The 11,484-nt window shown below is 43.1% G+C and overlaps 1 protein-coding gene across 9 annotated transcripts in view; it reads right to left on the reverse strand.

The window, feature by feature from the left end:
• NDUFA9 (NADH:ubiquinone oxidoreductase subunit A9) overlaps positions 1–11,315 on the reverse strand; it is a 28,393-nt gene extending 17,078 nt beyond the window's left edge. For all 9 annotated transcript variants that reach the window (XR_014803937.1, XR_014803934.1, XR_014803935.1 and 6 more), the window contains exons 1-4: positions 11,249–11,315; positions 5,138–5,308; positions 4,716–4,813; positions 82–173 (exon numbers count right to left, since the gene is read on the reverse strand). Coding sequence is in view for 1 of the 9 variants with exons in the window: in XM_003126560.6 (XP_003126608.2) it covers positions 82–173; positions 4,716–4,813; positions 5,138–5,308; positions 11,249–11,297 (410 nt within the window). In the remaining 8 variants the exon portion in view is untranslated. The remainder of the gene's footprint in view (positions 1–81; positions 174–4,715; positions 4,814–5,137; positions 5,309–11,248) is intronic.
• Between the last annotated feature and the right edge of the window lie 169 nt (positions 11,316–11,484).

An 11,484-nucleotide genomic window follows, 5' to 3' on the forward strand; every position in this document is an offset into this window, starting at 1 on the left:
CCTGGCATATCAGGTGCCCAATAAACATCCACTGACCTCTAAGATAGCTCTGCAAAGAAGAAACGAGGGCCAAAGACTTACTTGGTCTCCCATTCTCGCCCAACAAGGTTGATGACCACATTGCTGTGTTCCACCACCTTCCGGATAGAGTCCTTGTCTTTCCCGTTCCATTCCTATAACAGCAGTAGCTGGTCACGTGAAAACGTCAGGAAGACACCCTGGCACGAGATACTTCTACTGCCCCCCACTGACCAGATTTGAAACGGGCCATCTGCTGTCGGCACAAGATGGTGCCATTTTATACCAACTCCAGGGACCACAACAGAAATGATTCTGGGGTCTCAACCTCCCTGCCGAGTCTCTGGATCTTCTGAAGGTAGCAGAAGAGGCCAAAGCATGTTTCATTCAGGTTATCAGATGACAGAACTAGAAAAGACACTATAAATTTTAGCAATTTTTGTCCTCTCAAGTGTCCCCACAAGTTTATAAAGAAATCTGATAATCAGAGTTCCCACTGTGGCTCATCAGAAACGAATCTGACTAGTATCCATGAGGACGTGGTTCGATCCCTAGCCTTGCTCAGTGGGTTAAGGATCCGGTGTTGCCATAAGCTGTGGTATTGGTTGCAGACTCAGCTCAGATCTGGCATTGCTGTGGTGTGGCGTAGGCCAATGGACCCCTAGCCTGGGAAGCTCCATATGCCACCAAGTGTGGCCCTAAAAAAAAGGAGAGAAAGGAAAGAAAGAAGGAAGGAAGGAAGGAAGGAAGGAAGGAAAGAAGGAAGGAAGGAAGGAAGGAAGGAAGGAAGGAAGGAAGGAAAGAAAGAAAGAAAGAAAGAAAGAAAGAAAGAAAGAAAGAAAGAAAGAAAGAAAAAAGAAAAGAAATCTAATGATCAAGTCTCCCTTCCTGAATGAAATACAGCTAAAGAACCAAGGATCATTCAGGAGGTGAACTGACATTCCTTTTCTTTCTTTTTTTTGGCCGCACCCATGGATTGAAACTTGTGCCACAGCAGAGACCCAAGCCACAGCAGTGATGATGCCCGCTAAGCCACCAGGAAACTTCTGATGTTCCCTTTTTAGCAGCAACCAGTTAAACTAAAGATAAGGAGGAGTGTCTCTTAAGGGCTAATATTAAACTGGAAACATTTACAATCATTTTCCTTTTTCTTTTTAACTCTTTACTCTTTATGATCCCAGATCTAGTAACTTCTACCTTAAAGATATGAAAACAACACTCAAGGAGAAGTGACCTGCAGGTTCAGAGTAAGCCAGTGTTTCAGTGGAGAACTACACTTCTGAGCTGTCATTTAGGACTTTGGTCAGATTCTTTTCCAAAATAGCGACCAGGGCCAAAAACCCCAGGCCCAAAGGTAGAGCATTTTCTGTGTTAAAATGAAAATGAATGTTTAATGAATTTCAAAGGAAGATAATAAATAGTATGAATTTCTTAGTGTGCATCTGCAAGTGAGCTGGACAGAAGTGAGTGGGGTGGGAGGGAGCGCGAGAAAGGAGGGGAGAAGGGAAAGGAGAAAGAAGTGGGGGAAGAGAGAGAGAGGGAGGGAGGGAGCACACATGCACATCAAAATACCAGAGCAGGAGTTCCCATCGTGGCTCAGTGGTTAATGAATCTGACTAGTAACCGTGAGGTTGTGAGTTCGATCCCTGGCCTCACTCAGTGGGTTAAGGATCTGCCATTGCCGTGAGTTGAGGTGTAGGTCGCAGATGTGGCTTGGATCCCCCAGTTGCTGTGGCTGTGGTATAGGCCGGCAGCTATAGTTCCAATTCGACCCCTAGCCTGAGAAGCTCCATATACCATGGGTGTGGCCCTAAAAAGCAAACAAAACAAAACAAGACAAAAACCCGAGCAATTGAAAAAAGGAAAGACTGTGGGAATCAGATTCAAGAACCAAAAAAGAGGAAACCCTGGACAGGCAGAACTGGTTATGAATGATGGCACGGAGCACAGTACGAGAGGCAGGAGAGAATCGTAGCTGTGGAGTCAGACAGGAAGGCAGCCTCCACTTTGCCACTGACTGACTGTGTACAGACACTCCCTCCAAGCTCCAGGTAAAACCTGAGAATACAACCTACCCCAAGGGGTTGCTGTGAGCACTGGGTGAAAATCTACAACAGCTCTACATATAAAAAGCTTACAAAGGCTTTTTCAGAGGGAGTTCTCATTGTGGTTCAGTGGGTTAAGAACCTGACTAGTATCCATGAATATGCGGGTTTGATCCCTGGCCTTGCTCAGTGGGTTAAGAACCTGACTAGTATCCATGAATATGCGGGTTTGATCCCTGGCCTTGCTCAGTGGGTTAAGTATCCAGTGTTGCCGCAAGCTGCAGCACAGGTCACAGATGTGGTCTGGATCTGGCGTTGCTGTGGCTATGGTATAGGCTGGCAGCTGCAGCTGCAGCTCCAATTTGGCACCTAGCCTGGGAACATCCATGTGCCACAGGGTGACCCTAAAAAGAAGAAAGAAAAAAAAGTGATGCCTGGAGAGGAGGAAACCAAATTCCCAGGAATAGGACCCAGGGGCACAAGCAGGCTGGTAAACTAAGCAGCCAGACAGCAGTTCCAAACAGAGACTAAAGTGGGGAAATCAGCTCCTAATCCAGTGTGGCCCATCCTTCTCAAAAATAAACAGCAATAATATAGTGAGGCCAGCCCTCCCCCATTAGACCTTCTCTGTGCTTCCCCTTTTCAGAAGCATGACCATTTTCAAAGTTATGCATTGAGTGTCTGAAGGCCCTATTAAAACTGTGAGCTCCCTGTGGTCTTGTTCCTCAAGACATGCTCAGAACTTAGCTCGATGCCAGGCACATAGCAGACACTCAGTAAACACCTGCAGAAGCAGGAAATGCACATCATAGGGCTTAATTCCAGTGACTCCACATTTGCAAGTCGTAGAAGTTTTCACCCATCACTTGAGAAATACTTGAATTTCAAGGACTGATAAGGTGACTGATAACCTTCAGTCACAAACAACTAGGAAAAAGTTAAGGTCCTCTAACTGTAATACCAAGCCAATTATTTGAGAATAAATTCAGGAAAATTTATTTTAATCACTTTTAAAAACAAGAAATTTCCAATATAAATATTATACTTAGCTTGTGAAATTTTAGTAAAGAAGAAAATGAAAACGCCATTTAAAAATAAGTCAAAATGTAAAGAGATCACAAATAACCCATGTGAATATAACAGAGATACTAAGGATGTTTCATAAACTTTTTTTTTTTTTTTAGGGCCATACCCGTGGCATATGGAAGTTCCCAGGCTAGGGGTCGATCAGAGCTATAGCTGATAGCCTACGCCACAGCCATAGCAACTCCAGATCCTAGCTGTGTCTGAGGCCCATACCACAGCTCATGGCAATGCCAAATTGTTAACCCACTGAGTGAGGCCAGGGATCAAACCCACAGCCTCATGGTTCCTAGTCGGATTCATTTCTGCTGCGCCACGATGGGAACTCCCACAAACATTTTTTGAAAAAAGAAAGTGTGTCCATGGAAGAGGTCAGGCCCATGCAGGATGATGAAAGTAAGAAAAGTTAGCTACAAGAAGAGCTGGCCCAAGTGTTTTTCTGTAGGAAACTGCAGGCAATGGGGCAGCACAGTTCTTTGTGGAAAAGGACCGTCCCCAACACTGTAGAACTCTTAGCATCCCTGACTCCTACCTAATAAACTAGTATGGACTCCGGTCCCCATGACAACCAAAAGGGCCCACACATTTTTTACCACTCCCTTGGAGGCTCTCCCCGCCACCCCCTCCGCCTCACCCCACTGACAACCACTGGCCTAAAGGAAGAACCTGCAGATGAAGTAACAACACTGAATGCTCAGGAAGAACGATTCTAAGTCGGGTCTATGCCAAGCCAACCAAGTTATAAGCTGTCCTATTTGTGACGGTCTCTGTCTACAGCAGCAATGTCCAAGAGAAATACAACATGAGGCACACAGGCAATTTTGAATGTTCTCTTAGCCACATTTAAAAGAATAAAAGAAACAGGTGAAATTCATTTTAATAATGCACTGTATTTAGCGCAATGTTTCCAAAACACTATTTCAACATGTCAAAAACGTTAAAAATTATTAACAATATATTAAAGATTATCTTCTTTGAACTGAGTCTTTGAAATCTGGTATATATTTCACACTTATAGCACACCTCAAACAGACCAGCCACCTTTCAAGTGCTCAAGAGCCACAAGATTTAGAGCAAGGATTGGTAAACTATGAGCCATAGTCTACATTCAGCCTGCAGTCTAACTTTGCAAATAAAGTTTTATTGGAACACAGCCACTCTCACTTGTTTATATATTATCCAAGGCTGCTTTCAGGCTCTAAGGGCACAGCTGTGTAATCACGACAAAGAGCCTATGATCTGCAAAGCCTAAAATCGTTCCATTCTTTTTTTTTTTGGCTGTACCTGTGGCATATGGAAGTTCCTGGGCCAGGCATCAAACCTGCACCACAGCAGTGACTTGAGCTGCTGCAGTAATAATGCTGGATCCTTACATCCCCCTAAAATATTTCCTATCAGGCCTTTTACAGAAACGGTTTGTTGGACTAGAGTTTATTAGAGCAGCCTATGAATGCAGGATGTCCTTGGTCCACTCTGGAATGAAACTGCTGCTTTTTCATACCGCCTCTCTCTCCTAAAAATGATCTTAGTAACTTACACTTGTCAACTCCAAGCATCAGAGGCTCTTACCATAAAGATAATCTGGCCCAGGTCACCCATGGGCCGGAGATGCATGGTATCATATGGCTCACACCGGTAGGGTACGATCACCTGTGACCCCATGCGACCTAAAAAAAGAACGGATCAAACGCTGACATAACAAGGTTATGTTATACAACAGTGATTCTGTAAATACCTAATTTAGTATGATATTTGAATCAATACTATGGTCAAAAAAAACATATTTTGCCATGCCAGAGATGTCATGGATTTTCAGAGTCCCCTATTCCTGTATTAATATCCTATATAGGAAGCATGGGCATTCTCATAATGTAGGGAAGACTAAAATTACATAAATCCAAGACAGAAGTAATTCGCAACACTATTACATTGAAAAGCACTGAGCTCACGGCTTCTGCTGGAATATGTTGAACTCAAGGAACTTTACTTACCAAGGTGGTTGACAACATAGCGGCCCAGGAATCCTGTTGCTCCAAACACAGTGGCCACAATCCCACTGACTGAGGAACGCCCACCTTTCCCATGAGGGATGAGCGCGTGATGAAGCTGGCGCTGGGGAGGGCCATAAGACACTGATGTGGCTACTGCAGCAAGACAAGAACCTGAAAGACAGCCCCACATACATAAAAGGACCAGGAATACAAATAGCTTCTTCTCCTAGAAATGCCAGTATTTATTCTGCCATCCATATTTTCATTTACTGAGGTTACAGTTTAGATTAAAAGTTATACTTTAATGGGAGCTCCCTTCAAGGCTTAGGGTTAGTGAACCCTACTAGGGTTCATGAGGATGTAGGTTCAATCCCTGACCACGCTTAGTGGGTTGGGGATCTGGCATTGCCGTGAGCTGTGGTGTGGGTCACAGAGGTGGCTCAGATCCCACATGGCTGTGGCGTAGGCTGGCAGCTGTAGCTTCGATTAGACCCCTAGCCTGGGAACTTCCATGTGCCAAAGGTGGGGCCCGAAAAAAAGCAAAAAAAGAAAAAGTTATACTTTTAGTGCCAAAAGCAATAATAAATGCCAATTACTACAAAAAGAATCCATTGGACATAAAGAAATGTATAAAAATTAGAAAGTAAACTCCTCTCCCTATAGAATATAATTTACCCAGAAAGATAAATCATGGTTAAGAAAAATAATCAACAGTTGCAAATTACAAGAGTATAAACCTCTATATGAAAGGAACAGAGAGAATGCAAAGTAAAGGAGCACAAAGAAGAATTCTGAGGAAGGATTCTTCTTTTTTTTTTTTGGCTGTGCCACTGGCACATGGAAATTTCCAGGCCAGGGCCCAAGCTGCCACAGTGACAATACTGGATCTTTAACCCATGCCACAAGAAAACTCCAGGGAAGGATCCTTAAATAAAGTGCTTGAGAAAGGTTTGAAATATAGCAGAAAAGATTGATTTCCACATGAAACATGCAATACACCAAAAAATGCAGGGGTGGGAATAAATAAGACCAGTGCAGGGAACAGCAAAAGACTTACATGGAACAGACTCTGAAACTGATGATGAATGAAAAAGAGAGTTGATGGGTTGGAGGCAAAGGTAAGAAATTTTTTTTTTAAAGAGTGCATTTGAGACATAATACAAAACTACTGAAAATCATCAAAAGTAGGTAAGTAGATAAGTAAGTAACTAAGAAAGTAAATCTGTGTCTGTCTTCTAAGGAAGATTTTACAGTGGCAGTCTGCCTAGAAACTACTGATTTTCTCTATCCAAAAGTATGGAATTGGAGAAAAAGCCTAGCTTACCCAATAGTTACTAAAGCCACAGAGATTAAAAACAAACATCAGAGACCAGACACATAATAACAAGAATACTGTATAAATAAACATCTAAACTTACAAAGGCACCTGGCATCATTCTTTGTGCCTGGTAGGTATTATTTTCTGTAATGCTACCTTTATTGCCACTTTACAGATGAGGAAACCAAGGCTTAGAGAGGTTATGTGACTAACCCCAAGAGCCAGTAAAGGTGACTGAAACGTGACCCAGTGAAGTGAGAGAAAAAAACAAATGAAGGGACAAAAACTGGAGCCAAATGAAGAAAGTGACAGATGGAGAAAATAGTGAACTCCATCAAATGCTGCTGAAAAGGGAAGTGGAGGACAGAGGACCCCAGGATTTAGAAGATGCTGGCTGTAAATGGCCTGAACAAGAGCAATTTTACTGGAGTGAGGCAGGGAGGTCCTACGGGGAGTATCGAAAATTCTCAGGGGATATGATGTAAAAGGACAAAGAAAAAAGGACCTAGAGGAACAGGAACACAAGAAAGGGCTTTATTTACACACACACACACACACACACACACACACATATACATATACATGATGCTATATCATATGATATGCTGATGGAAACAACCCAGTAGAGAGAAATGTTACTGACTCAGGAAAGGGAAGGAAGTGGTTAGGGAGGATGGCATCAAGGACCAAGTGAGGGAACTGGCCTTAGGTCAGACCAGAAGCTCAGCCACTGTAAAAGGAAAGAAAGCAGAGAATTATCCCAGCTCAGCTATTAGATTTTTACTGTGGGAAAAAGACTGTTCCCATCTGATTCCTTTGAGTTCAAGGTAAGAATGAGACAGAAGCACATGTTAGACGTTTTAGGAGACTGGTAATGCTGAATAATCAGAGAAAGAGAAAGCAGATTTCCTAGAAAAATGTGCTGAAAATCTGCTTGAGACTTGTATTCATGAATTTAAAATAAGGACAGTCAGTTGGTGTGGAGAATTCCTCAGTTTGGCTCTCCACTGTGCAGGGGCAGGCAGGAAATATGTGCAAAGCTTGGTTTATTCAGCATTGATTTTTTTCTTATGACAAAGGGATAAGGGCTGGGGAGTTGAGAATGTATGAAAGGGAAAGATGAGAAAGATGAGTAAGGAAGTCAGGGCATAGGATAAAGGACAAAGCAAATAAAATGAGAATTACTGGAGTCAAAGTAAGAACACCTTTAAGGACTAATACCAGGGTTAGAGGAAATGTGTGGGAAGCATTTAGCATGTCACCCCGTATGCATTTAGCACTCTGTGAGTAACAGCTGCTTTCATTTGTTATAACCTGAAATTCCTCAGAAGGTAGGTAATGGCACACTAATCTCATGTGGTTATTTGTTTTTTTCAATCACTATTCTAGAAATTGTGACTGGCACAGTACAAAAGACAGAGTCCCTGGCCTCATGGAGCTTACATTTTAGGGGCTGATATGAAAATTAATGATAAATGGGGAAGTTCCCGTTGTGGCTCAGTGGAAATGAATTCGACTAGTATCCATGAGGATGTGGGTTTAATCCCTGGCCTTGCCATGAGCTGTGGTGTAGGCTGCAGATGTGGCTCAGATCCTGCATTGCTGTGGCTCTGGCACAGGCCAGCAGCTGTAGCTCTGATTCGATCCCTAGCCTGGGAACTTCCATATGCCACAGATGCAGCCCTAAAAAGCAAATAATAACAATAACAATAATAATAATAATAAAGGGGTAAGTATGTCATGGTGCCCTGCACATTGTAGGTCCTCAATAAATATGTTAACTACCTTCTTTGGCTCCAGCCTCTCCATTTTCTTCCCTTTATTATGAACACCATTAGAAATATTCTTTATTCATTTTATTTCTCTGCTCAAAAACCTACTTTGGTTTCCTACTATAATATCTAAACCAGTAGTCTCCAAATATATTTGCTTGCACACTGCTTTTAAGTATTTATGTGGAGTTCCTGTTGAGGCTCAGTGGAAACAAACCTGACTAGCATTGATGAAGATGCAGGTTTGATCCCTGGCCTTGCTCAGTGGGTTAAGGATCTGGCATGGCCGTGAGCTGTGGTGTAGCTCACAGATGTGGCTTGGATCTGGCGTTGCTGTGGCTCTGGCGTAGGCTGGCAGCTGTAGCTCTGACTCAACCCCTAGCCTGGAAACCTCCACATGTCCCAAGAGCGGCCATAAAAAAATAATAATAATAAAAAATAAAGTATTTATGTGTATATCACACATGTTGTATGTAGTACCAATACGTTATACACATTATGCAACACACATTAAAGCACTTAGAACAGTGTTTGGTATATAGTTTGAATGATGTGTTAGCTACTATTACCGTTAAAGAAAACTCTTTTTTTTCCCCTCTTTAAGTTCTGGTATTGCATTTTTTTTTTTTTTTTTTTTTTTTTTTTTTTTTTTGGTCTTTTTGCCTTTCTCTAGGGCCACAAGCTCGGCATATGGAGGTTCCCAGGCTAGGGATCTAATCAGAGCTGTAGCTGCCGGCCTATGCCAGAGCAATGCGGGATGCGAGCCTCGTCTGCAACCTATACCACAGCTCACGGCAACGTTGGATCCTTAACCCACTGGACAAGGCCAGGGATCAAATCCCAAACCTCATGATTCCTAGTCAGATTCGTTAACCACTGAGCCACGATGGGAACTCCTGATATTTATTGTATTTTTATATACGGTCAGTTCCTCTTGCAAATCCCACTTGGAAGACCACTGGTCTAAACTCTGAGTGGTTTTCAAACGCCTCCATTATTTGATCTCATTTAACATATTCAACCTCCTTTCCTACTATTCCAGACCTTTAGGCAGCCATATCGCTGCCTCCTACGTACTTCCTGCCTCCATTCTCATCCCCAAGTGCCAGGAAAACGTTCAGCCTCTAGGACTTTCCAGAAGATAGCAACGCTAAAAAAAATCAGTGGAACTGCTGCAATTCTCCACAGGTCTTCTGATTGTCCCTCTGTACTTGAAAGGATCTAACTTTCCCTTTTCCGATTTCCTATGGTAATTGATAGTCTCTCCACATTTCACTACATATGTTTCACACAGTTCTGTTCTGTAGTGTTCTGATTATGTTACACACAAGACTTGCCTCTTCAGAGTTTACTCCAAAGTTTACTTTACCAGAGACAATAAAGCAGAGGAGTAAAGAGCACAAGCTACAGTATCCATTAAAAAAAAAAAAAAAAAAAAAAAACTTATGAAAACATCTAGAACTGTGATTAGCAGATGTAGGTCTTCGATAAATAGCAGTTAGCACCATTCACAACCTACATTATGTGATGTCAATGCAAGAGTTTAACAAGAACCAGCAAATGTCTTTGCAAAGAAGTCAGGACTACAAAACCGTCCCTTATAAAGGATGTGCACCAATCACCTTCCCAGGTGCACAGAGGAGCTCTGCCCAAGATGGAAAACAGCACAGAATTCTCCAGATATCCCTTTCACCTCAGCCTGAACATTAGAACTACCTGTGGAGCTTTTTAAAATTTAAGGTGCAGGAAGTCAGCCTCAAAAATTCTGATTCTATAGCTCCTCAATGAGCCCCCATTTATATTTGTTACAAAGCTTTGAGAATGATTCTGACATGCACCTGATTTTGAAAGCAAATGATACTCTATAATAAATAAAATACACCACAGAAAAATGCAATTTTTGGAGGTGGGGGGGCATGTTTGTGAAGGAGGGTGAAAGAAGGATGATGAAGTCTAACTGCATTTCCAATTTCTTTGCGTTTATAGCCTCTCTCTCTCTTTTCCTCCTTTTTAGGGCCACAACTGTAGCATATGGAAATTTCACAGCATATGGACATTTCCTGGCTAGCTGCAGCTGCCAGCCTATACCACCGCCACAGCAACTGCGGGATCCAAACCAAGTCTGCAACCTACACCACAGCTCACAGCAGTGTTGGATCCTTAACTCATAACCCACTGATCAGGGACAGGGATCGAACCCACTTCCTCATGGATACTAGTCGAGTTCCCTAAGTTTAGCCACAAGGGGAACTACTTTTTATAGCCTCTCTTAAAGAATGTAAGGATTAACTGTTTTCAATTTGAGAACCATAGCAGATTAAATCAGAATATTAGGAAAAATAAACTACACTTAGACAAATCCTAAAATATTCCTTTATATTCTTTTTCTGTTTCTTTCCCACCAATCTCCTGGTTTTTCTCTTTCCGTGCATCTCTTACACCCCCAGGCCCCAACGCCTCCACAAAGCACTCTGTACATCTGTAGAGATGCTTTTGAATTAGAAAAGTGCTTTTATAAATACTACTTCATTGAATCTCCTCAGAAATCCCCGACTTTATGGTGTTATCATCTTTAGGGTGATACGCAGAATCTGAAGTTGAGACCAAAGAGGGGATTGCACAAGATCATAAAGTCAATCCATGAAGAACCTTTTCTCCACTATCCCTTTTCCCGTCCTTTTCAGGTTCCTTCCCCGCGCCCCCAATACTTATTGCCCCAAGCCCTTACAACCCTATCAAAAATCTGAGTCTCTCGATCTTTTACACAAGACCCCCACTTGTTCTCCTTCCTTTCGCGTTCTTCACGTTCTCTCAGCGAAGAGCCTTCCCAAGGGCACAATTTAATATGTGAACCAGGGAGAGAGGAGAGGAAAGGAGAAACTGGACAGAGGTAGCTCCGGATCTAGAAAAGCCAGGGTGCCCAGAGAGTCAGCGCGACCGCTGCAGCAAGGCGCCGCTCCTAAAACTTTAGATCTGCCCCTCGGAATGCCTATGCGGGCCGCTGTTCCCTGTGACACTTACGTGACATTGGCACGGCCCGGACAACCCGGGGGTGAACGGCCGCCGCCATCTTCTCCCACAATCCACCCCGCCGGCTCTCAGCCGACTACGGATACTAAGCTGAGTCAAAAGTCATTTTTCTCGGCCGTCTGCGCAGGCGCCAATTGGGAACGGAAGGGGCGGGTCAGAGGTTGGAGAAGGGTAGGAGAGAGGCCCGGAGGAAAGTCGGAGGGCTAGCGAAAGGGGCTGGGACAACC

The sequence above is a fragment of the Sus scrofa genome, chromosome 5, assembly GCF_054392235.1.
Source record: "Sus scrofa isolate SSC_HxYL_T2T_F1_AM1 chromosome 5, Sscrofa_HxYL_maternal_Yorkshire_Landrace_v2.0, whole genome shotgun sequence".
NCBI classification, from domain to species: Eukaryota; Metazoa; Chordata; class Mammalia; order Artiodactyla; family Suidae; genus Sus; species Sus scrofa.